The sequence below is a fragment of the Dermochelys coriacea genome, chromosome 11 (assembly GCF_009764565.3).
Source record: "Dermochelys coriacea isolate rDerCor1 chromosome 11, rDerCor1.pri.v4, whole genome shotgun sequence".
Taxonomy (NCBI): Eukaryota; Metazoa; Chordata; order Testudines; family Dermochelyidae; genus Dermochelys; species Dermochelys coriacea.
Window position 1 is genome coordinate 839189 of NC_050078.2, and position 24909 is coordinate 864097.

At 61.5% G+C, this 24909-nt stretch overlaps 1 protein-coding gene across 3 annotated transcripts in view; it reads right to left on the reverse strand.

Moving 5' to 3' along the window:
* Positions 1 to 1801: 1801 nt before the first annotated feature.
* SPEG (striated muscle enriched protein kinase) overlaps positions 1802 to 24909 on the reverse strand; it is a 108500-nt gene continuing 85392 nt past the window's right edge. For 2 of the 3 annotated variants that reach the window (XM_043504759.1, XM_038422417.2), the window contains exons 32-43: positions 22066 to 24268; positions 21495 to 21647; positions 20325 to 20441; positions 14620 to 14787; positions 14033 to 14155; positions 11384 to 11548; positions 10188 to 10953; positions 9547 to 9786; positions 9105 to 9370; positions 8905 to 8980; positions 8074 to 8223; positions 1803 to 6071 (exon numbers count right to left, since the gene is read on the reverse strand). In XM_043504759.1, the coding sequence (XP_043360694.1) occupies positions 5849 to 6071; positions 8074 to 8223; positions 8905 to 8980; positions 9105 to 9370; positions 9547 to 9786; positions 10188 to 10953; positions 11384 to 11548; positions 14033 to 14155; positions 14620 to 14787; positions 20325 to 20441; positions 21495 to 21647; positions 22066 to 24268 (4650 nt within the window). In that variant the 3' untranslated portion in view covers positions 1803 to 5848. Of the gene's footprint in view, positions 6072 to 8073; positions 8224 to 8904; positions 8981 to 9104; positions 9371 to 9546; positions 9787 to 10187; positions 10954 to 11383; positions 11549 to 14032; positions 14156 to 14619; positions 14788 to 20324; positions 20442 to 21494; positions 21648 to 22065; positions 24269 to 24909 lie in introns of all 3 variants that reach the window. The other variant, XM_043504758.1, reaches the window with a different exon arrangement.

Here is a 24909-nt window from a genome sequence, read left to right on the forward strand (position 1 = left end):
CGTTATCAGGGCAGGATTGTATCCTAACGGCCCCATAGCACCTGCTTTCAATGGGACTAGTTTGGGATGTGAGGAGGTGACCAGTCGTTTCCCAGCTTACGGCTGCCCCTGCTGCTTAGCCAAAGGCCGTGGCCTAAGCACAGGGCTCAGACGGTCATGGGGAGAGGTGGCCCTGACGCCGGCAGACAGTGACTTTGATTCTTTCTTTTATACGTCTAGAACTAGCCAAGTGATAAGAATACACCTAAATTCTTAGAGTCTAGGCCTTTACAGACAGGCCTGAATATCTATATCCTAACCGTGGAACGCAGGGAACGCCAGGGCTGGGGTCTAAGCTCCCTGCCTCCCCAGAAGGACTTGACTGAGGGGTCCTGGTTGTACCCCCACGCTCTGGTTTTGACTGTGTTCCTATTATCCAATAAACCTTCCGTTTTACTGGCTGGCTGAGAGTCACGGTGAATCCCAGGAAGAGAGGTGCAGGGCCCAGACTCCCCCACACTCCGTGACACCTCCTCACTCCCTGCTCTGTCACATCTCTCTAAAAGAAACCCCCAGATCACCCCACCTCCCTTCATCATGGGGCATGGTTGACTTGAGGGAGGCTTCTCTGCTCCTTGAAGTCTTTAAACCACGATTTGAGGACTTCAATAGCTCAGACATGGGTGAGGTTTTTCATAGGAGTGGGTGGGTGAGATTCTGTGGCCTGCGCTGTGCAGGAGGTCGGACTAGATGATCAGAATGGTCCCTTCTGACCTTAGTATCTATGAATCTATGAATCACTCCAGTCACCAGCCCAGACACTCCGAGACCCGTTAGCTACAGCCAGGCCCTCAGATCCCACACAACAAGCTCCAAGGAGAACGTCTGGGATACGCACCCTAGAACCGCCTTCACCAAACAAGGACACTCCCCGTGGAACTAGATCACATTATGGAACGGGCCCCACACACACTCAGAGAGAACCTGCTTCAATATAGGGAAAAAAAACCCAAACCAAACCCCCAGTCGCACAGTCACCTCCCACCCCCAACTGGAACCTATAAGGGGCATCATTGAACAACTACAAACCCATACTCCATGGGGGCCCCATCCTGAAAGAAATCTTTGCTGAGCCACCCCCTTCTGGTCGTCAGACAACCCCCAGCGTCTGCAAGCTCAGCATCAGAAACAAGCTCCCCGCAGAGCAGGACACACCCATGCAAAGCGGTGCCAGAAGCCAGCAGAGCAATGGATGCAAAACGTGCAGCCATCGCTCCACTGCTGCAATGAGCAGCACCCCCCGACACACCTTCCAAGATCCAGGGGTCCTACATGTGCCCGTCACAACCTGTGGGGCACACCATCCAGTGCACTCAATGACCCAAGAACAGCGAGGTGGGTGAAACCAGCCAGTCACTGGGCTCGCCAATGAACTCAGCAGCAAATGATAAAAGACAAAAACGCCCTGTCCCCTGGGGGTGAGCACTTCTCACAAAGAGATCGCTCCATGTCTGACCTCTCCCTTCTCAGCCGCAAGGGAAACCTGCCCCACACCTTCCAAAGACCAGCCTGGGAGTGTCCATTCACAGCAGAAACACTGGATTTATGGCTAGTTACAACAATCCATAGGCGCTGACTAAAAACATTAGCGGGTGCTTAGCACCTACCAACAGCCAAGCTCCACCTCCCCCAAGCATGTCTGCCCTCCAGCACCCACTGATCAGCTCCTCCCCCTCCCACCCACCGCGGATCAGCTGTTCCCTGGCATGCAGGAGGCACAAGAGTGGTGCACGGGGCATGCTCAGGGGAGGGGGAAGAACTGGGTGGGAAGAGGAGGGACGGGGCATGGCTGGGGCAGAGTGGGGGTGGGAAGAGGTGGGGCAGGGCCTGGGGAAGGGGTGGAGTGGGGGCGGGGCCTGGGACTGAGCACCCCGCCCCGGGAAACTTGGAAGCAGGTGCCTGTGCAACAATCTTGAACCCCAACACCCCCCTCCAGCTGCTGCCCGCCCCCCTTTCCTCCCTCTGTCTGGAGAAGTGTGAACAGGCCACTTCCCCATGGATGGGCCCTTCGGATACCCGCTAACGACTTCTGCTAAACAAAGCCCTGCGGGAGCGATCGGGTGACTCCAAAGCTTGTCTCTGCCACCAGCAGAAGTTGGTCCAATAAATCTCTGACCTCCCCCAGCTTGGTCACTGGACACGATGACAATTCCCCGTAGACAACTTCTCATTGAGCTCTGTCATTCAGCCAGTTGAGAATCCACCGAGCATCTGCTCTGGTGACACTGGGGAGGGCGATTTTTTCTGTCCCATCTGTGCCCTTACTGTTATCAGCCAACTAGTTCATCGCATCAAAGCCTGCAGTCACGTTGCTCTGACAAGTCCTAGTTTCCACAAAGCCTTGTCAGCTGCCATTCATTACATTCACAGGCTTTAATTCTTTGTTTGAATCCTGTATCAGCTTCTCCATTATGTTGCCCGGCAGTGATATCAGGCTAATCGGCCGATCATTAGCCGGCTCATCCTGCTTGAAACATTGGCACGACCGTAGCCTTCCGCAACTGCCTTGGTGTTCGAAGTTTTTAAAAATAACATCTGCCGGCAACCAGAGATTCCTCAGCCAGCTCGTTTAGAACTCTTGGGTGAAATACTTCATCAACCATGCAATAGGAGCGCATTGTCCTGCTTTCCGGATACAGGTCAGCAACATTTCCTGAACACTATGGCTTTCTCTGCACCCCCGTTCCTAGTTTCACCGTCACCATCGAGTAATGGGCCTATAGCATTTCTAGGACTCATTTGGTTCCCTGGCTTTTAGCTTCCCTCTCAGATTTTCCACACCTCATAATGGCTTGTGTTTGATGTCTCTTCCCCCTTCCCCTTTGTGCCAGGTTGCTTTTTTAGTCCGAATTGCTGCCTTCCCATCTCCTGGAGCCCGGCTGGGCCGCGCATGGTCTCTGCGATGGGAGCCCGGGTTTGGGCCGGCTCAGAACGCTCCGGGAAGGCTCATTTTCCGTCACATTTTTGCAGCCTCAGCGTTGGGAGCGTTGCCTTTGAAGTCCCACCTGGAACACCCGGCTGGGTCTCTGTGAGCGGGAGGGGTCTGCCGGGGCCCCCCAATGACCACACGGAGACAGGCCGGGCTGCTCAGGGCCTTTATTGCTTCTCAGTCACATGGCTCGTCCACACCAGAGCAACTCCAGACCCAAACTCAGAGCGCAGCGGGAGGGGTGGGGGACCAAGGATGCGGGAGGGGACGGGGGGGGCAGAGACACAAGGGAGGAAGAAACCTTGTCAGCAAAGTCAATAAATACGTCTGTCACTACAGCAGCATCTGTGCAGCAGCCCGGGGTGGGGCTCCCTGCCCCAGACCCGGCCCCGGGCACAGGGAATGGCCCCCCCGCCGGCTAACGGCCAGTTACACTGTCCAGCCAAGGCACAAGGGCAGCCACGCCGTTCCTGCCTCTCCAGCCAGCACTGCCCCCTGGGAGGAGATGCACCGTGGGCACCATGGACCAGCTGGCATCAGAGCCAGCACGGCAGGGGGGAAAGGACAGGCCCATGGAGGGGGCAGGGGAGGTGCCAAGAGTCGAGCCCAAGGCTGGCAGGGGCCATTCATCCCCATTCTCCACCCTGGCAGGACCCCCCCAGGGGTGAACACAGCCCTCATGGGGCAGCCCCACAAGAAAGAGCCCCGCCAAGGCTGGGACAGTGGGGCACACAGAGCAAACGCCCCCAGCCTGGCTCTGGGCTCTTGGATGGACAGTCCGGCAGGCAGGGCCGGAGGGGAGATGTGCGTAGAGCGGGGCTGGGGGTGCACACATCACTGGAGGGGGGGGTCAGATGTCTGCGGGAGGGAAGGGTGTGGGGGGGATTGTGACCGATGCTGCTACCCCATGCATTATCTCTGGGGGCCACAGGGCCAGCGGTCCACCTGAACCCCTGGGGCGGAGGAGAGGGACATGGCTCCCACACAGAGCGAGGGGATGGCTGGCGCAAGGCCCTGCAGGGGTAGTTATCTCACGCTGGGCGTGTTGCAGCGAGGGTATGGGGAAGCGTCGTTCGGTGCCGCCCCACTCCGTGTGTGTGTGTGTCACTGTGTGTGCATGGAGCATTGCTGTGTGTGTATAGGCGTGTCCTTGTCTGTGTGTACATGCACCGCTGTGTGTGCATGGGGCATACAGGCGTGTCACTGTGCGTGCATAGGGGAGTCACTGTACATGTGAACAGGTGTGTGTGTATACGTAGAGGCATGTCACTGTGTGTGTCTGTACAGGCGTGTCACTGTGTGTGTACGTGTGTCCAGGCATCGCTGTGCGTGCATAGGGGTCACTGTGCATGTGTGTGTATGGAGAAGTGTGTCATTGTACATGTCTCGAGGCGTGTGGCTGTGCACGTGTCCAGGCGTATGTGTGTCCAGGCGTGTCGCTGTGCACGTGTCCAGGCGTGTGTGTGTCCGGGCGTGTCGCTGTGCATGTGTCCAGGCGTATGTGTGTCTGGGTGTGTCGCTGTGCACGTGTCCAGGCGTGTGTGTGTCCAGGCATGTGTGTGTCTGGGCGTGTCGCTGTGTGCACAGGCCACATGGTCAGACTGTGGCTCACAGGGGCCGGGCTGCAGACAGCAGGTGACTCCTAGCAGCTCCCCAGGTGGGGGAAGGTAAGGGGGGGCTGCTCAGTTTGCCCTCACCCCTAATGGCCACCAGCTTCCCTGACTTCCCATGGGACTGAAGCCACAGGCTGCCCTCCCTCAAAATGGCCACCACCCCTCCCTGCAGTGAAGCCACCCCTGGCCATAAAGACTAAAGACATAGCTAGAGCGACACCCTAGAGCACCCCGCCCACCCCATGCAGGTGTGTTGTAGCCACTCTCTGGGGCCCGAACTGTGGGGAGTGCCAGAGAGCCGGGGGGGGGGGGACGGGGGCGCGGGATGCTGGGGGTTGCACAACCAGCTCAGGTGTATTCAGCAAATGTGCCAACTCACCATTTGCACAGCAGTCCAGCGCCTCGACAGCCATGCAGGCGTGTGGGGCAGGGAGGGAGGCCAGCTGGGGGGCAAGGACGGCAGCTCCCCCTGCCCCAGGGCAGGATGGCAAGTGAGCACCACGCTGACACTAACTCGGGGGTTTTACCCACGTCCGGCATGGCCGGGTGCTGCCAGGGCCACTCCGCACCCTGGGGCTGCTGCCAGGACCCCAGAGGACGCGGCTCTGCTCCTCCCAGCTCCGGTTACAGGGCATGTGGGGCAGCCCTCCAGCCCAGCCCCAGAGCACGGAGACTAGTGGAGAAGACGTGCCGAGCTGGTTGCCGGCGGTGGAACCCCGCGGGCTGGGCCGGGCTCCCCCAAACCCAGGGGAAACATCTCAGAGGGCAGACAATGCTGGTGGCTTCTCACCGTCACGGCTCCTGCTTCCTGCCCCCGTCCCTCCATCTCCCCCCTTCACAGTTTCATGCTCCCCAGAGGTTGCTGCGGGGCTCTCCCATCCCCCCGCCCCCCAGACGCTCCCCTCCCCCTGCAGCCCGCCAGCCAAGTCCCGCTGTTTGCGTAGCATTTCCTGCCCTCAGGCACAGCAAAACAGGAAGTCCCGCCCCTTGCAGCAGGCCCCCTGCAGGAGGAGTGGGAGCAGTCAGGCGCGACGCGGGGAGCCCCCAGCAGAGCCGAGTCTGTGGGGCGGAGGCGCCCGGGTGAACGCTCCTCTGCAGTCCCGAGCGGCCCAGCCCTGCCGGAGCGCGCCAGGCCGGCGGGGAGGACGCCAGCGCACATCCCGGCGGGTCTCTCGACCCCCGTCCCCCACTTCTGGGAACCTGCTGCTGCGGGCCCGGGCCCTGGAATGTTCCGTCAACCCCTCCGTCGCCGCAGGAGGGGCCGGGGCTACTGCGTCACCGGTGCGGGGGGCGGCTGGCCGCCAGAGCCGTGGTAGGAGCGGAGTAAGACCTTGTGCTTGGTGGCGGCCTCGCCGCGCCGCCGCTGGTGCTCCACCAGGAACTCCTTGAGCCGGTTGGTGGTGAAGGTCAGGGTCTGGCGGCGCAGCTTCATCAGGTAGGCGTCCTGCAGCCAGGGGTTGGCAAAACCGTCCTTGATGGTGGGCCGGCTCCTGCACAGGGCAAATGAATGGAGACAACAGTGAAGAATAAAATGGTCAGACACCAGACTAGACGGACATACACTGTTGGGCAAAAGTCACCGTGGTTTCTGTACAGGGAGATCATGTCTTACTGATCGATTCGTGTTCTTTGAGGGGGTCAACAAACACGTGGACAAGGGGGATCCCGTGGACATAGTGGACTTAGATTTCCAGAAAGCCTTGGACAAGGTCCCTCACCAAAGGCTCTTACGTAAATTATGTTGTCATGGGATAAGAGGGAAGATCCTTTCATGGGTTGAGAACTGGTCACAGGGAACAAAGGGTAGGAATAAAGGGTACATTTTCAGAATGGAGAGGGGTAACTAGTGGTGTTCCCCAAGGGTCAGTCCTAGGACCAACCCTATTCAACTTAGTCATAAATGATCTGGAGAAAGGGGTGAACAGTGAGGTGGCAAAGTTTGCAGATGATACTAAACTGCTCAAGATAGTTAAGACCAAAGCAGACTGTGAAGAACTTCAAAAAGATCTCACAAAACTAAGTGACTGGGCAACAAAATGGCAAATGAAATTTAATGTGGATAAATGTCAAGTAATGCACATTGGAAAAAATAACCCCAACTAGACATACAATACGATGGGGGATAATTTAGCTACAACTAATCAGTAGAAAGATCTTGGCGTCATTGTGGATAGTTCTCTGAAGACGTCCACGCAGTGTGCAGCGGCAGTCAAAAAAGCAAACGGGATGTTAGGAATCATTAAAAAAGGGATAGAGAATAAGACGGAGAATATCTTATTGCCCTTATATAAATCCATGGTATGCCCACATCTTGAATAGTGCGTACAGATGTGGTCCCCTCATCTCAGAAAAGATATGCTGGCATTAGAAAAGGGCAACTAAAATGATGAGGGGTTTGGAACGGGTCCCATATGTGGAGAGATTAAAGAGGCTAGGACTTTTCAGCTTGGAAAAGAGGAGACTAAGGGGGGATGTGATCGAGGTCTATAAAATCATGAGTGGCGTGGAGAAAGTGAATAAGGAAAAGTTATTTACGTGTTCCCATAATATAAGAACTAGGGGCCACCAAATGAAATTAATGGGCAGCAGGTTTAAAACAAATAAAAGGAAGTTCTTCTTCACTCAGCGCACAGACAACCTGTGGAACTCCTTGCCTGAGGAGGTTGTGAAGGTTAGGACTATAACAGGGTTTAAAAGAAAACTGGATAAATTCATGGAGGTTAAGCCCATTAATGGCTATTAGCCGGGATGGGTAAGGAATGGTGTCCCTAGCCTCTGTTTGTCAGAGGGTGGAGATGGATGGCAGGAGCGAGATCACTAGATCATTGCCTGTTAGGTTCACTCCCTCTGGGGCACCTGGCGTTGGCCGCTGTTGGCAGACAGGATATGGGGCTGGATGGACCTTTGGTCTGACCCAGTCTGGCCGTTCTTATGTTCTTAACAGCCAAGGGAGAGCCCGCAGGTGAGGGACTCGCCACATCGTCTGCTGGGGAGCCCCAGGCAGGAACCAGGGACTGGCTGGTCATCCCCCTGGGACCCAGGCAAGGGAGAGGACACCCCAAAGCCACACCCAGCCAGGAATAGAATCCAGGAGTCCTGACTCCCATTTTCCCTGTTCAAACCCACTAGACCCCACTCCCCTCCCCAAGCTAGGATAGAACCCAGGTTTCCTGGCTCCCAGCCCCCCCACTCTAACCACTAGACCCCATTCCCCTCTCCAAGCTAGGATAGAACCCAGGAGTCCTGACTCCACGCCCCCCTGCTCTAAGTACTAGACCCCACTCCCCTCCCCGAGCTAGGATAGAACCCAGGCATCCTGGCTCCCAGCCCCTCTCAGTAACCTCAAGACCCACTGCCTCCATGTCACCATCTGCCAGCTCCGGGGCACTGTGGGTCTGGAGAGGCAGCCCGAGCCTGGCATGCGGGGGCTGTGCTAGGAGCAGTCTCCAATCCCTGGGGTGCGCTCCAGGCCCCGTGGCCAATGGCGCTCACCACGGGTAGATGCAGAGGAGCTTGCGGATGAAGAGCGCAGCGCTCTGCGAGGCGTTGGGGTACAGCTTGAAGGTGTCGAAGCGCCCAGCCAGGATCCTGTTCTCAGTCTCGATGGGATCCAGCTCAAAGAACGGCGACCGGCCGCTGAGCCTGGGGACAGGTAGCAGAGTGGGTGAGGAGGCCCTGGGCACTGCCAAGGGCCGGCGCGACCCCCGTCAAGCCCTGGTGCCTGCACCACGGGGCTGCGACCCCGGCTGGCTGCCACGGACAGAGCCGAGCACCATGCGCCCCCCGGGAGGGGCGCTGCTGCCAGCCGAGGGCGGTGCTTCGGCCCCACTCCGGGGATTAATGCTGGCAAATGCAGCAGGGTGGCGCCAGCAGGTATCTGCAGGGGGCTGCAGCCTGCATCCCTTGAACCCAGGGCCAGGTCAGAAAAAGCCCCAATCCCGGAGATGCCTCAGACTTTAAATGCAGGGTGTGAAGGAGCAAGCAGCGCTCACTCATTCAGGGCTGGATCCCCACAGGGACATCAACCCCAGGCTCCGTCGGTGCCCCTCACTCCCGACCCGCAGCCCCCACCAGCCCAGCCCTGCCCACCCCCAGCTCTGCTGGTGCCCCTCACTCCCGACCCGCAGCCCCACTCTCCTGGGCAGGAGGTGCTAACGGTTGCACCCTGCATTAGACGGGGGCCAGGCTGCACCCTGCCCTGCGCCTCGTTCCAGGCCATTAACCCCGTACGCCCCACAGCCCAGCTCCATGGGCGCCCTCAGCTTGTACATCCAAACTCAGCCCCCCGGCCCCGGCAGCCCCTGCGCCCTGGAGGGTACTCACATGATGTAGATGAGCACGCCGACCCCCCAGATATCAGCTGCAGAGCCCACCGGGTCTCCCTTCACCATCTCCGGAGCTGCAGGGCGAGGGAAAGGGGACCGGGTCAGCCTGCCGGCCAGGAGCTCAGGGGAGGCTCAGCGGCCCGGGGGAGGGAACCCGCTGGGCAGAACCCAGCTCCGGGCAGGCGGGGGTTCACTCACCCCCTGCGCGGAGCAGGGCGTGTGCCGGGCACTCGCACTCACACATGTACTCCAGGGTGCCCACGCGGCGCCCCAGCTTCCGCGGCACCAGCGGGTGGTAGGTCTGGGCGCTGCCGAAGTCGATGATCTTCACCGTGTTGCCGTAGGAGACGAGCACGTTGTCGGGCTTGATGTCCAGGTGCACGATGCGGCGCCCGTGCAGGTACTCCAGGCCCTGCAGCATCTGCAGTACGTAGCCCGCCACATCGTCCTCCGAGTACCGGAACCTGCGGGCACAGGGGGTCAGCGCCCACCCCCCGCTGCGCAGGGCCCAGCCCCGCTCCCCCAACCCCCCCGCTGCGCAGGGCCCAGCCCCACTCCCTCAGTCCCCCCACACTGTGCAGGGCCCAGCCCTGCTCCCCCAGCCCCCCACACTGTGCAGGGCCCAGCCCTGTCCCCCCACCTGTCGACGAGGCTGTAGAGGATCTCCTTGCCGGCGCAGTTCTCGGCGATCAGCACCAGGTAGCGGGGCGTGATGTACGCCTCGTGCAGGCCCATGACATGTTCGTGGTGCAGGCCCTTGAGGATCTCGTACTCCTGCAGGACGCTCTGCTTCTTCTCCGCCTCGTAGGGGATGATCTTGGCCATGAAGTGCTTCCCCGTGGTGTTCTCCTTGCACTCCCGGATCACCCCAAACCGGCCCCTAAGGGACAGGGCGCTGTCGGCACCAGCTGCGCAATGAGGGGCTCGCGGGACTCGCTGCCTGGAGCTCACGGGGGTGGCGGGGAGCAGGGGGGCTGCAGGCCTAGGGGTCCAGCCCCAGGAAGCGATGAAGCCATGTGGCTTCCCTGGAGGGAGAGCAAGACCCCTCAGGGGCCTGGCCCACTGACAGGGCCTCCCAGAGCCTGTCCCCACGCTGGGGCCCTGGCCCCGATCCTGTGGGTCCCTGATGCCAGGACATAGGGTCAGGTGGGCCCCACTGGATCGCTCTCTCAGACCCCCCCCCAACTGGGCACCCCCAGAGTCGATGCAGAGTGTGGCACACTGCCGGGGATCCCAGGAGCTGAACCCCAGTGCCCCGACAGGGCAGTGCCCGGCACTGACCTCGCTTTCTCCTCCAGGAAGGTGTAAGGCTTCTGGGGGACCCCCTGGCGCAGTGTTGTGCCCTCCTTTGCCCCTGGAGCCCCCTGCCCTGTTGGGCTAAGCCTGCTGGTGGGGCCGCCGGGCTCCCTGCTCGGGGTGGTGCTCCGGACCAGGAACCGCGTGGCCGATGGCACAGCCTCTTTGGGGAGAGGGGACAGGGCTTCCGTGGGGGGCGTCACAGCCGGCATGGAGACAAAGGAGGTGACCATGTACATGGGTGCCGCTTTGGGGGAGGGAGACACGGGCGGGACCGACGCTGGAGGAATGGGGGAGAGTCGGGCAGGGGGCTGGGCTGGAGGGGCCAGGGAGCCCTGCACCGCCTGGCTGGTTGTGTGGGCGGCGAGGGGGCGCGGAGGGGCAGCCCTAGACGGAGTTAACACCAGCTCTGGAGAGCCAGACACAGCAACTGCGGGCGGGGTGGCAGGTTCGGGGGATGTGGCGGGTGCAGCCCCGGGGGGGCAGAGCTGCCCTTGTGGGGCAGCGTCTGCCTCAGCGCGGGGAGGTGGCTGGACGGTGGCAGAGACGCCCCTGGGAACAGCTGGCTGCGGTGCCCGCCCGGACATGTGCACGACCCCTTTGTGCTTGCGGGGCGGGGTGGGGGGAGGGGCCCCTGCGGTTTGGGGCGCAGGCTGGGGGGGAGGGGTCTGCGGGGAGCGGCCGGAAGCTGCTCTCTCGGGGGCAGCCGCGTCCTTCCAGGCAGCAGGAGCCGAGTGGGCAGCACTGGGATCTAGATAGGAAGCAAAACAGAGCCGTCGGCCCGGGAGCGCCCCGCCTTGCCCATGGGGGGCAGCCTGAGCCGGGGAGCTACCGGGGCCATAACCAGGATACAGGGGCCGGATCCCACCCCCCAGCAGCCATGGAGCAGAGGAGCTGGGAGCCCCCCATCCCTCCCCACTGAAGCCAGCACATGCCCCCCTTCGGTGCAGGCCCCCTTGCCTGCTAGGTTGGAAGGGGGATCCCCTGCTTTAGTTTGGTCCACGGCCCACAAAAGGGTCCCAACACCACCTGGTGTCCCATGATCCCCATGTCCCTGGCCCAGCCCTGCTGGATCCACCCCAACCTCAGGGCAGCAAGGGCCAAGCCTGCGCTGGCGGTGGGGCTGCGACAGGGCCCCTCACACCTTGTAACCATCTTGGCCCCCCCAGGAGCTCGCTCACCGTCTGTCTCGATGGCCACCGTCTCCGAGGGGTTGCTGTAGGGCCCCTGGCCGGCCTTATTGCTGCAGGCGACCCGGAACCTGGCCGTGCTCCTGGCAGGCAGCTCCGTCACGTTGAAGTAGCAGTCAGCGATGCCCGAGCTGATGGTCTTCCACTTGCGTTCCCCTGGGGAGGGACGTGCAGCCGTCAGCGCCCCAAGGGGCTCCCTGGGCTGCGGTGGGAGATCGACGCAGCTCTGGGACCTGCAGGGAGATGGTGCCCTGGGTCTGGGCAGCAGCGTCCTCAATCCCATCCTGCAGCCCCGCCCCATGGGCTGCAGGGGCATGAACACTGCAGGGGCAGGCACCCAGAGGTGCTGCTGAGGGTTCCTCGGCCCTCAGAAGGGCTGCCGGGTGCTCTCCAGTGTGGGGCCAGCACCCAGTGCCCATGGCTCTGCCCACAGATCCCAGAGCTGCGCAGGCCCTGAGGCCTGGAGACTGCCGAGATCCTGTGATACACTGAACCTCAAAATAACACCCTGTGACCCCCATATTCATCATTCACAGGTGGGTGTGATATCTCCCACAAAGTGTGTCTTGTAAAGTGTCATATGAAAGGTCATGATCTGCTGGAACCCACTGTTCAGTCTGAATACATGTATCATTCGTGTGTAGGAAGTGATGAGATTTTACTGTACGGCTGTTTCTGAAATACGTTGTAAATCTGCCTTGGCCTTTCTCCTCCCGCATCTACACTGGCAGCCACAAGAACACTGAGAAGACAAAGACTTCAACTGAGGAGCCCGGTCCAGGTGTGACAGAGTGGGACTGTTCTTAATGTTTCCTCTGAATAGTGTGGGGTGCCTCAGTTTCCCCTAGGCAGTTCTTAAGTATCTAGGGGGTGGGATAAGGGTGTATGATCGTTGCAGAGCCCTAGAGGCAGGTGTGTGCAGGGGTCTGGACACAGAGAATGGCCGACACCCTGTTTCCTGGCCACTGATGGCCTGGGCCCTTCCCCCCTGCAAGGTGAGAGCTAAAGGGTTGGAGAACAAAGGAATCCGGTGCCCTCCTGGCCCGGGAAAGGGACAAAGGCCAGAGGAGGGGGGGGGCTGGAGAGAGTTTCAGTTTGGGGCTGGCTGGGGACATGGAGTGAAGGGCAGACGTGGTTGTCTGGCTCACTGCCCCCCAAAATGGACCCAGCTGAGGGGTCCTGTTCTCTGCACCTACAAGCTCTGGTTTAGACCATGTTCCTGTCATCTAATAAACCTCTGTGTTACTGGCTGGCTGAGAGTCACGTCTGACTGCGGAGTTGGGGGGCAGGACCCTCTGACTTCCCCAGTACCCCGCCTTGGCGGACTCGCTGTGCAAAGCGCACGGAGGGGCAGAGGATGCTGGATGCTCCGAGGTCAGACCCAGGAAGGGGGGAGCCGGGGGAGCTGTGTCCCCTGCAGACAGGCTGCGCCCAGAGAGGAGACTCCCCCAGAGTCCTGCCTGGCTTCGTAGGGAGCAGTTCCAGGGCATCGCCCAGGGACTCCGTGACACCAGGCGTAAAGGAGAAGTCTGTGTATTAAGAACTGTAACATCCAGTGGGGTGAGAAAATTGCTTCAACTAAATGCTGCCCAGTGTAATAACTAGGGCCCTACCACATTCACAGTCCATTTTGATCAATTTCATGGCCAGAGAGTTGAAAAATTGGTTAATTTCACATTTTCAGATATTTACATCTGAAGTTTCATGGTGTTGTGACCCTGGGGGTCCCAACCCGAAAGGTCCCCGGAAGTGGGTCTGATCCCCCCTCCCCTGAGCAGCTGTGCAGGGGGAGGACAAGTCCTGTCCCTCCCCAGCCTGGTGGGGACTCGCAGCTAGGAGCCCCCCAGCTGGGGCACGCTCTGCAGCATGGGGGAGATAAGGTTTCACAGGGAAGGGCTAATTTCATGGCCTGTGACACATTCTTCACAGCCGTGAAATTGGTAGGGCCTTAGGAATAAGGTTTAAGATGCAGACTGGGTGCGTATTGGTTATTTTCTCTGGTAACTGTCTCTGCTTCCCACTTCTACCACTCTGGAGTGAATAAACCCGGTTTATGTTTTACCAAAGCCTTGCGGTTGGAGCTGGAGCGTAGTGCTTGGGAAATCTCAGCTCAGGTTACCAGGGCTGGTGCATGTCCTCTGCACATGGAGGGAGGGGCGACCGGGTAATGAACTTACACTGGTCGGGCTTCTGGCCGGGGCAGGACGGTGCAGCTCTGGGGTGCAAGGCTGGGAGTTGGGGGGATTTGGTTGGTGCCTTTCCCTGTGTGATTCATGACCGGCTCTGGGAGCTTTCATGCAGCCTAGCTGGGTGTGGGGCTCCATGTGCTGATGTGCTGAATGATCACAGCGCCTGGAGGGGGTTGCTGCTGGTCACTAGCAAAGCCTTGTGGAGACAGCCCAGGCTGGTGAGTTAAGGGGGTCCAATGGCACCCTAGTCCCAGGTGTACCCTGGGGATCCCGTCACAGGCTGGGATCCAGCCCCAGTCATGGGAGAGCAGTGGCAGGACAGCCCAGGTCTGAGGGGTGCTGAAGAGGGGACTGACGAGCGAAGTCCCAGCGCTGCCCCCGGGGAACCAAGGCCCTGCCAGCCCTGCCCATGGACCCAGGCAGCACCAGCTGGGTGCAGGAGGCCTCATACCATTCAGTTTGCACTCCAGGGTGTAGGTGCAAGGGGCACAGCTATCCGCAGGCTTCCACAGCACCAGCACCGTGTTCTTGTACTTCTGAGGTATCTCCGGGGTGCCCAGCTTCCCCGGCAGGCCTGGCAGGAGAGAAAGAGCGCACTGTAATGGGGCTGGTTTGGACAAGAAACAGGGCCAAGGGGGGAGGCAGGGAATGGAGATGGGACGGGCGTTAGGATGGAGTGGGACAGAGGGGGGCTCAGGGAGGGGGCCGGGCCAGCCTAGCCAGACCAGGTTGCAGGAAGCGCTGATCCGGTTAGCGGCGCTGGCGGCACCAGAGAGCTGGGGCCCTCTCGCCAGTCGAGTGACTAGCACTGGCCCAAAGGCCCCGGGGCTCCGCACTGCTGGCATTTGCATTGTCTGCAGCGCGGGGACCTCAGACAGACCCTCCATTCCAAGGCTCCTGCCCGAGCGCCCTGGGGGAGCAGCCGCAGGGGGGCCTGGCAGACAGGGCCTGGCCATCCCTGCTGGAGCGCTCCCTGGACAGGAACGTCCGCGTCCAGAGCTGCTGCAGCCAGCACCCTCCCGCACCCAGGGCCCTTACGTGCCACGGCCAGAGTGCACGAGCTGGTGGCGGTGCCCAGGGCGTTAGCAGCGGTGCACTCGTACAGGCCTGCATCCTTCTTGCACGTCTTGGGGATGGTGAGCAGCTGGCGGCCATCCTTACACGAGACGATGTTCACCGCGGCATCGGACACCAGCGACTGCTTGTCTGTGGGGAGGGAGGATGAGCAGGGCTGGCTGGCCAGCCCCGCCACTCGCCCATAGCGAGACCCCAGCCCCCGGCTCGTTCCCAGTCTGCTCGGCGTTCAGAGCTGGGACTTAGCGTGAGGCATCCAGACCCCACCGAGCAGCTGCACCCCAGCCCCCATGGCCGGCCTGGTACCCAAGCAACCTCCACATGGCCCCGAGGGCCCTTCCATCTGCCTCAGCAGCGCTGGTCCTGCAGGTTTGGGTCCAAGGGAGATTTGGGTCCCTGAACAGAGCGATTGTCTGCACAGTAGATGAATCCAGGGACCGACATCCGGCAGCAAGGGATCACTGGGGAGAGGGGCTCAGAGAAATGGGTACAAATGGGTGGGACACCAGCAGGCCAAGCTCCAGTTCATGCCAAGGTCCCCAGGTTTCAGCCAGACGCTGACAGACACAGGGCCAGGATCTGCCCAGCTCGCCTGCGGGTTACCAGCGACAGGACGGTACCAGAACCAGGGGTTAGCGTCTGAACTCTGTTGAACGCCAGCCTCAGTCTCACTTCTACTGTCAGTTCCCAGTCAGGCCGGGCTATCTGAGCAGGTGCCAGGCAGGGGTGGACAGTGATGGAAGAGCTGCTTTCCCACAGAAATTTTTACGCCCCCTGAAAGAGGAGACCCAGCAATGGCAGCTGGGCTAGGCTTGGATCTCACAGCTGGGAACTCCCCACATCTGGATGGAGAAACCATCAACAAAAGGCCTAAAGACTCGTCTTGTTCCGCTCTCCTCCCTGAGAGCGACTCCCTGCATCCGCTGAGAGCACATGGCAGCAGGGGAGAACCCAAAACCAAAGGGACTAGGTGTGACAAAGTGGGAATTATTTTGTAATATTTGTATGAAGCCTATATGTGCCTCAGTTTCCCCTATGTGCTGCAGTTACCTCAGGAAGAGAGAGGCCTGTCGCTCTCTGGGCAGGCTAACACAGCTGAGAAGGGCTCCCAGCGGCCTGGGGCCTTAGGTCCCATATCAGTGGAGCTCTGAGAAGACAATGGCAAATCCAGCTGCCAGACCCGAATGCCCAGCAACCAAGGACCCAGAGAGATCTGCACGCCGCGCCACTGGGCAGGGGGCTGAGCCGCATCCCCTGGCTCGGCTCGGGAACAAAGGGCTGGGGTGGGGCGGGGCGGGAGGAGGTTGAGGGCTGGCTGCTGAGGGCTCTGGGCGCACCTGGCCTGGGACAAAGGGAGGTCAGAGGGACGGGGCTCTGGGCTGACTAGGATGGTCTCGGCTGTAACTTTCTGTTCTCTGTGCTGGGTCCAGGTGACTAATAACCTGCCTGTCGGCTCACGCTGGCCGCGTGTCCCTGCAGATGCTGGCGGAGGGGGTGCTGCCCCCCAAGATGGTACACGTCTCCATCAGGGCCTGTCTCAGGGGGACTCGCTGCCTGGAGCTCACAGGGGCGAGTGGGGCGGGGGGCTGCAGGCCCAGAGGTCCAGCCCCAGGAGCAGTGAAGCCGCTTGGCTTCCCCTGGAGGAGAAGCGAGACCCCTCGGGGGCCTGTCCCCATGCTGGGGCCCTGGCCCCGATCCTGTGGGTCCATGACACTATGCTGCTTGGACTTGGGTGCGGAAGGGGTCGGGGGGAAGTTGTTTCTAAGCATAAGAGATTCCCCAGCTGCCCAACCTGGGCTAGCCCCTAAGGCCCAGCTGAGCTAGCTGATTGCAGCACCTATTGGCACCTGTAACTCAGGGCTTGTCTACACGGGCACTTTGCAGCGCTGCAATTGTCTCACTCCAAGGTGTGAAAAAACACCCCTGAGCGCGGCAAGTGCCAGTGCTGTAAAGCGCCCATGTAGACAGTGCCCCAGCGCCGGGAGCCACCCCTCGACCACACCAGGCACGTTAACACGCTGCCAGTGCAGACGAGCCCTCATCCCTGTGGCTGTGCTCACTTGCGATAGCCCTGTACAGAGCTCGCTCGTGTCCTCAACCCAGACAGGCCATGAGCATCTCTGGTGCGAGGCCGAAGTGCATCTGGCCTGGGGTAAGTGACGGGCCCCATGGGGCTGGAGGAACCTGTGCCCCACTGGGTTCTTGGGGCTCACTGACCACAGGGCTCCGCTCCCGGGTGAGAGGGACGGGCTGTGAACACCATGAGGCCGGGCGATGCCTGAGGAGGTTTCACAGGGTGCGACGTCCACTTAGATGTCACCGTCGGGGCGGCGTGTGCCCGTGCGGGTTGTGTGGAACACGTGGGACCCTTTACGATAGTGTTGACACCAATATTATAAAATTGAAGGGAGTGTGACCAGCGGGGCCATGTGAGGGACCTGCGACAAGGTTACCCATTGCCAGGGATGAGGAGCTTGTTTCTATGTTTGTGTCACTTTGTATGGTGAGTCATAGCTTCGTAGGGTAGATCTGTATTTCCACATTTGTGCTGCATCTCTGGGAGACACCCCCCGACAGATGGGCAGCCCTGTCTAGCCTCAGCCCATCAAGGGACATCAGCTGCACCATGAACCCATTCAAAGGAGCCAGGGGCCACGCCTGAGGAGTCGGCAAGGCATGGCCTGTGGACCAAAAACTCCATGTACTGTGAAGTTTGTTTGGGGCACAGGAAGTACCAGCCACACGACAAAAGGAATATAACAGGGCAGCTGCATTGCCTCCATTTTGTCTTCAATCCTGCTTCCTACCCCAGGAGTAACTTTCTACAAAGCTCTGACCAAAGGACTGACTGACCCATCTGTGACGAAGTGAGACGGTTCTTAATGTTTTCTCTGAATAGTGTGGGGGTGCCTCAGTTTCCCCTATGCAGTTCTTAAGTATCTAGGGGGTGGGATAAGGGTGTATGATCATTGCAGAGCCCTAGAGGCAGGTGTGTGCAGAGGTCTGGACACAGAGAATGGCCGACACCCTGTTTCCTGGCCACTGATGGCCTGGGCCCTTCCCCCCTGCAAGGTGAGAGCTAAAGGGTTGGAGAACAAAGGAATCAGGTGCCCTCCTGGCCCGGGAAAGGGACAAAGCCCAGAAGAGGGGGGGGGGGCTGGGGAGAGTTTCAGTTTTGTGCTGGGTGGTCGAATGCAGGAAACCCCAAGGCTTGGGTCTAAGCTCCCTGCCCCCCAGAAGGACTTGACTGAGGGGTCCTGGTTGTACCCACAAGCTCTGTTTTAGACTATGTTGCTATTGTCCTCACCTCAGTCCCTGGAAAAATCATGGAGCAGGTCCTCAAGGAATCAATTCTGAAGCATTTAGAGGAGAGGAAAGTGATCAGGAATAGTCAGCGTGGATTCACCAAGGGCAAGTCATGCCTGACTAATCTAATTGCCTTCTATGACGAGATAACTGGCTCTGTGGATGAGGGGAAAGCAGTGGACATGTTGTTCCTTGACTTTAGCAAAGTTTTGACACGGTCTCCCACAGTATTCTTGCCAGCAAGTTAAAGAAGTATGGGCTGGATGAATGGACTGTAAGGTGGATAGAAAGTTGGCTAGATTGTCGGGCTCAATGGGTAGTGATCAATGGCTCCATGTCTAGTTGGCAGCCAGTATCAAGTGGAGGGCCCCAAGGGTCGGTCCTTGGGCCGGTTTTGTTCAATATCTTCATAATTGATATGCTAAAAGAAAAGGAGTACTTGTGGCACCTTAGAGACTAACAAATTTATTTGAGCATAAGCTTCGTGAGCGACAGCTCACTTCATTGGATGCTGTAGCTCATGAAAGCTTATGCTCAAATAAATTTGTTAGTCTCTAAGGTGCCACAAGTCCTCCTTTTCTTTTTGCGAATACAGACTAACACGGCTGCTACTCTGAAACCTGTCATAAATGATCTGGAGGATGGTGTGGATTGCACCCTCAGCAAGTTTGCAGATGACACTAAACTGGGAGGAGAGGCAGATACGCTGGAGGGTAGGGATAGGATACAGAGGGCCCTAGACAAATTAGAGAATTGGGCCAAAAGAAATCTGATGAGGTTCAATAAGGACAAGTGCAGAGTCCTGCACTTAGGATGGAAGAATCCCATGCACCGCTACAGACTAGGGACCGAATGGCTCAGCAGCAGTTCTGCAGAAAAGGACCTAGGGGTTACAGTGGACGAGAAGCTGGATATGAGTCAACAGTGTGTCCTTGTTGCCAAGAAGGCCAATGGCATTTTGGGCTGTATAAGTAGGGGCATTGCCAGCAGATCGAGGGACGTGATCGTTCCCCTCTATTCGACATTGGTGAGGCCTCATCTGGAGTCCTGTGTCCAGTTTTGGGCCCCACACTACAAGAAGGATGTGGAAAAATTGGAAAACGTCCAGCGGAAGGCAACAAAAATGATGAGGGGACTGGAACACATGACTTATGAGGAGAGGCTGAGGGAACTGGGATTGTTTAGTCTGAGGAAGAGAAGAATGAGGGGGGATTTGAGAGCTGCTTTCAACTACCTGAAAGGGGTTCCAAAGAGGATGGATCTAGACTGATCTCAGTGGTAGCAGATGAGAGAACAAGGAGTAATGGTCTCAAGTTGCAGTGGGGGCAGTTTAGGTTGGATATTAGGAAAAACTTTTCACTAGGAGGGTGGTGACGCACTGGAATGCGTTACCTAGGGAGGTGGTGGAATCTCCTTCCTTAGAAGTTTTTAAGGTCCGGCTTGACAAAGCCCTGGCTGGGATGATTTAGTTGGGGATTGGTCCTGCTTTGAGCAGGGGGTTGGACTAGAACCTCCTGAGGCCCCTTCCAACCCTGATATTCTATGATTCTATGTCCAATAAACCTTCCGTTTTACTGGCTGGCTGAGAGTCACGGTGAATCCCAGGAAGAGGGGTGCAGGACCCAGACTCCCCCACACTTCGTGACAATTGCTTTACCAGTTAACATCTCTTCTTCTTCGTTCTTTTTTCTTTATAATAAATCTTTAATTTTAGAGGCTGAAGGACTGGCTGACCTAGTAACGTGGTGCCCTTTGGGGTCCGAAGAACATTTGGTATAGGTGAGCAGAGTTTTCAAATAACTTCTCACTGTGCTGGACCTAGGTGCTGACCGGGAGCCTGAGAACTGGACTGCAATGGCTGTGTGATTTCTCCTTCAGCGCCTGGACACCCCGTGTGGAGGACCAGAAGCACCGTTTGTGACTGGTTGTTACCCACCAGGCCGGGGAGTAGCTGCTCTCCCTTTCACAGCCCGCTCTGACCGTGGCATTTTCAGGGGGGGCTGCCCCAGGCACCCTGGGGCACATCCTGGTTTGGAGCAGCCACCCTGAAGTTGGGGCTCATGGCTCTTGTGTCCGCGCTGCGAGCGATACGGGGGGCACCCAGACCTGGGGGTCACAGTGCTTCAGCTCCCCAGCATGCTGCATACCCAGCCCTGCAGGCACAGAGCCCCAGGTACCAGTCCCACATGCACAGAGAGTCCCCAGAGCCCGGGCCTCTGGGCACCGGCCCTGCGGGCACAGAGCCGCCACCCCCCCCACCAGTGCCATATGCACAGAGGACCCTAAGAGTCCTGGCTCCTGGGCCCCAGTCCTGTGAGCACAGATCCATGCCCTGGCCCCCAGGCAGCAGATCCCAGACCTACCCTTCATCCAGAGGATTCTGGGGGACGGGCTGGCTGCTGGCAGGCAAAACAGGGTTGCCAAGTCGCCCTCCAGCAGCACCTGGTCCTTCAGCTTGATGTGGAAAACGGGGGGGAAGTCTGGGGGAGCAGAGGGGACACGGCAGGTGTGAGTGAGGGTGGAATGGGGGTTCCCGGCCCCCTGGCAGGAGCAGGCCCCACAGTGAGCACAGCCCCCCAGAAGGAGCATGTGGGACTGCCAGCTGGTCCCCTGGCTCAGTGTCTCTCCCACCCCCGGTGCTGGCCCAGGAGTGGCTCTGGAGGGGCAAAGCCCTGCTCCCACCCCCTGGCCAGGGGCCTTGGTCTGGGGAGGGGATAACTGTGGGACCCGCAGACCGCAGATCGGCTGCTCCTCTGCTAAGTGCCCCCCAAGTGCCCGGTCTGGCTCCGCTCCCCTGCCCTGGCCCTCTCGTGTGATCACAGCGGGACACAGACCACACAGCGCAGGAGACAGAGCGCAAGGGCCGGGAGCCGCAGGGTCCGCTCCGCTGTGGGGGGCTGCCCCAGGGCTGGTCTTGGACACTGGGTGACCAGACCCTGCCTGGGACGAGGTGGGGAGGCTGCTCAGAGCAGGGCAAGGCTCTGCCATGAGCCCAGCACCCCACGCTCGAACACATTGGGCATTGCCCACCGCCAAGCGCTGCCTCGGGCAGACTCTGCCCTTCGGGCCCCGTAGCAGCGCCGTGCCTGGCTCCGGAGCGCGGGGGGCATCGGATGCAACGGAGCCAACGCGGCGTCTTTGCAGCCTTGGTTTCACTGTGCCTGTGGGTGCAGCAGCCCCCGTGACACCCATTACCACCGCCCCTGGCCCGCGCACGGCTCCGCTGGGCTGCAGGGCTCCCCGCACGATGTGGTGCTGTAGGGCTCTGCCCCCTTCTGCCTGCCCCCAGTTGGGGGAGGCCCAAACTAAGCCAAGCCCCCTTCTCCTCCCCACACCTGCTCCCTAGCCAGCTGTCAGCCCCCCCCATGGCCTCTCCCCAGCCCCCTCACCTGACCTTCCACCATCCTATATCCCCTGGGATACCCATGTCGCTCCCCCCCAGATCCCTGAGCCAGCCCTGCTGCCCTCCCTGCCGGGGGCTCCCTACCCGGCCCAGGACATGAGCGCAGCATCCCTCCCCCCGCCAGACCTACCCGACTCATTGCGCACGTACTGCCTGCCCACGATGGTGCCGTCCTCCTGCAGCAGGCTGGCCGGGATGTTGGGCTGCGAGGCCACCTTGTCCCTCTTGGCACGCGACAGGCCCCAGCGGTCCCACCGGGAGCGTCTCTGGCCCTCGCTGGGAACTGCAAGGGGAGAGGGGCCGAGGCCATGCTGACTACGCCCCGGCCAGGTGCCGCCCGCGGTCCCACCATCGGGACAAGCCCTGCCAGGCGCCCGCAGGTGGCCGTGTACGTGACCACCGCCCGTGCTCCCAGCCAGCCCAGAGAGGGGCTCTGGCTGGAGGACTGAGAGTGCGGGTTGCTCACAAAGGGACCCCCCAGCCTGCTCCCCAGGGGCCCAGCTCTGCCATGCAGGGGTGGGCAGGGGTCTGGGCTGGGACTGTGCACAGTGGCCGGGGAGCCAGGAAGGGCAGTTTCTGGTTTGCCCCAGGGCCAGCACGAGCCCCAGCTGTGGCGATGGGGTAGAGATGGCTGGCAGCAGGCACGTCCCCAGGGGCCCGGTGGGCTCTGGGACCCCTCCGCAGCTCCTGTCCCCGCTCACCTCTGGCACCCGCCTCCGGGGTGCTGCTCTCGGACTGGAAGGACTCGGCAGAGGGGGCCAGGGCAGACTGTGCCGCCAGTTGGTTCTGCGGGATCCCCACCTTGCGCAGGTTCTCGCCCTCCGAGTTGGACCTCCGCAGCAGGGCCAGCAGCGGGCTCCGCTTCCCGGGCCCCTCCGCCGGCCCCCTGTCGTCCGAGGGGCTGCGCAGCCGCTGGGAGAGGCGCTCCACGGTGGAGCTGATCTTCCGCCTCATGGCCACGACGGGCGACTCGCTGGGCTCCCTGCCGGGCTCCCTGCCGGGGGGCTCCGACCCACCCTCACTCCTGCCTGGCTCCGATTTCAGGCTCGCCGAGTCCCGCTTGTCCTTGGAGCTGCCCCGACCCAGGCTCCAGGAGAGACGGCGGCCCCGGCTCGGGGGCTCGCGGCCCGACTCCGACTCCTTGGGCTTCTTCCTCTCCGTGGGCGGCGTGCGCCAGAGGCGCTGGGACATCCTGCGGATGAAGCTGGCCTCCTCCGGCTCGTGCAGCTCCTGCACCGACTGGGCCCGCTGGGCCAGACCCTTGGAGAGCTCCAGCGGTGCCCCGGCCGGGCCGGGCCGGTACATCCCCTCCTCCCGCACCAGCGGGCTGGCCCGGTGCCGGTCCTCTGCATGGGGCCTGGTGAGGAGCTTCAGGCCGCGGCTGAGCGAAGACTCCCGGCCCCGCTTGAACTTGGCCTCGAAGACTTCCTCCGAGTCGATGTCCACGATGGCCAGGGCGCTGCTGGAACGCTCCGCGGGCACCTCCACCGCAGGCACCTCCACTGCGGGCACCTCCGCCGTGTGGGCGGGGGGGGCCGCGGGGGGAGGCTCGGGCCGGGCAGGCTGCCCGGGCGCTGCGGGCAGCTGGATGGACTGAATGACTTGTGCATAGGAGGAGGGCTTGGGGGCGCTGGCGTCCAGGGCAGGGGGCTCCGGCAGGGTCGCTCTGGGCTTGGGGGCCACCTGCAGGGGGACTTGGGCCGCTCTGGCAGCTGCCGGCCGTGGGCAGGGGGGCTTTTCTTGAGGCCTCTCGGTGGGGGACTTCTTGCCCACAGCTGCCAAGCTGGCTCTGGGCCTGGCAGCGTCCCCCGGCACCCGCCCCTGCTCAGGGGGGGCCTCGGGGCCCCCCGCCTCCAGCAGCTCAGGGATGGGTGGCTTGGAGGAGCTTTCCCGCGGGGTTTGGGGCCGGGAGTCCGTCAGGGCGGAGAGCGAGGGGGACTCCTTGAGCCGCTGGGCTTCCAGGCGAGCCACGGGGATCTCCAGCGGGGCGCCCGAGCGGCGGTGCACCATCACCGGCTCCAGGTCCCCCTGGCTGAAGGAGCTGCTCTTCTGCAGCAGGCATGGCTCCGGGGGCGGGTGCTGCGGGGCCGCCTCGCTGGAGGCTGCCCGCACCAGCCGGGGCCCCGGGGGCGGCTGCTTTGCTGGCCGGGGGGGCCGCGGCACCTTCTTCTCCAGGGTCTCCAGGAGCGGCCCCCGCAGGCCGCTGACCTTGGGCTCCACGGGGCCGCCCCGCAGCAGGCGCTGGCTGCCCTCCTCCTCGGCCTGCCTGCGGGGCGCCCCCCCGGGGCTGGGGCTCCGGCGCGGCAGCTCCATGGACGCCGCCTTCCTCAGCGCCTTGGGGGGCTCCTGGCCCGCCGGTCCCACCCCGTCCTCCGCCGGCAGGCCTAGCGGGAGGGCGCTGTCCGCAGAGCTGCCCCGCCGCAGCCCGCCCCTCCGGCCGGCCGGGCGCCCCCCCTCCGGGCACTCCAGGCTGGGGCCCTTCTTTAGGGCCTTCCGGGGGCCCGCGGGCTGCGGCCGGGCCTCGGCAGAACCCTCGTCCGAGGAGCCGGGCCCCTCCGCCACCGTGGGCCTCTTCCGCGGGCCAGCGTCCCTCTGCCTCTCCCCCGAGCCCTCTGCCTGCCACTCCATGGGGGCCACCTCCACCAGCGCCCCCTCGGCCTGGCCCGGGGCGTCGTCCTCCGTGGGGATCTCGTTGAGGGAGACGCGGGAGCCGGAGAACTCCAGCTGGCGGGGCATGGGGAGCAGGGGCAGCTCGTCCAGCTCCTCCGAGTCGGAAGAGGAGGAGAGGGCGGGCGAGTCCTTGAGGTGCCGGGGCACGGCGATGGAGAGGTGGCTGGACGTGTCCTCCAGCAGCTCCGGGATGGCTCTCGGCACCAGGCTGCCTTTGTAGCTGATCTGGGAGCGCTGCGGGGCAGACAGACGGTCAGAAGCTGCACAGGGGCCTGCGGGGGGGTTGGAGGGAGCAGTGCGGGGGGACTGCACAGGGAGGCTAGGGAGAGCCCCTTGGGGGAGCCGTGGGGGGCGGGGGGGAGAATGGGGCAGGAGTTTGGGCTGAGTTGCGAGGGGGAAGCCCCTTGGGGGAGCCGCATGGGGGGGGAAATGGGGCAGGGGGTTGCGGGGAGCTGCGAGGGGGAAGAGGAGAGCCCCTTGAGGGAGCTGTGTGGGGGGGAGAATGGGACAAGGGTTTGGGGGGAGCTGTGAGGGGGAAGCCCCTTGGGGGAGCTGTGGCGGGGGGAGAATGGGGCAGGGGGTTGGGGGGAGCTGCGAGGGGGAAGCCCCTTGGGGGGAGCCATGGGGGGGAGGGGAGAATGGGGCAGGGGTTTGGGGGGAGCTGCGAGGGGAAAGCCCCTTGTGGGGAGCCGTGGGGGGAGGGGAGAATGGGGCAAGGGTTTCGGGGGAGCTGCGAGGGGGAAGGGAGACGCCCCTTGGGGGGAGCTGCATCGGGGGAAGGGGAGAATGGGGCAGGGGTTTGGAGGCTGCTGCAAAGGGGAAGGGGGAAGCCCCTTGTGGGGAGCTGTTGGGGGGGGAGCTGCGAGGGGGAAGCC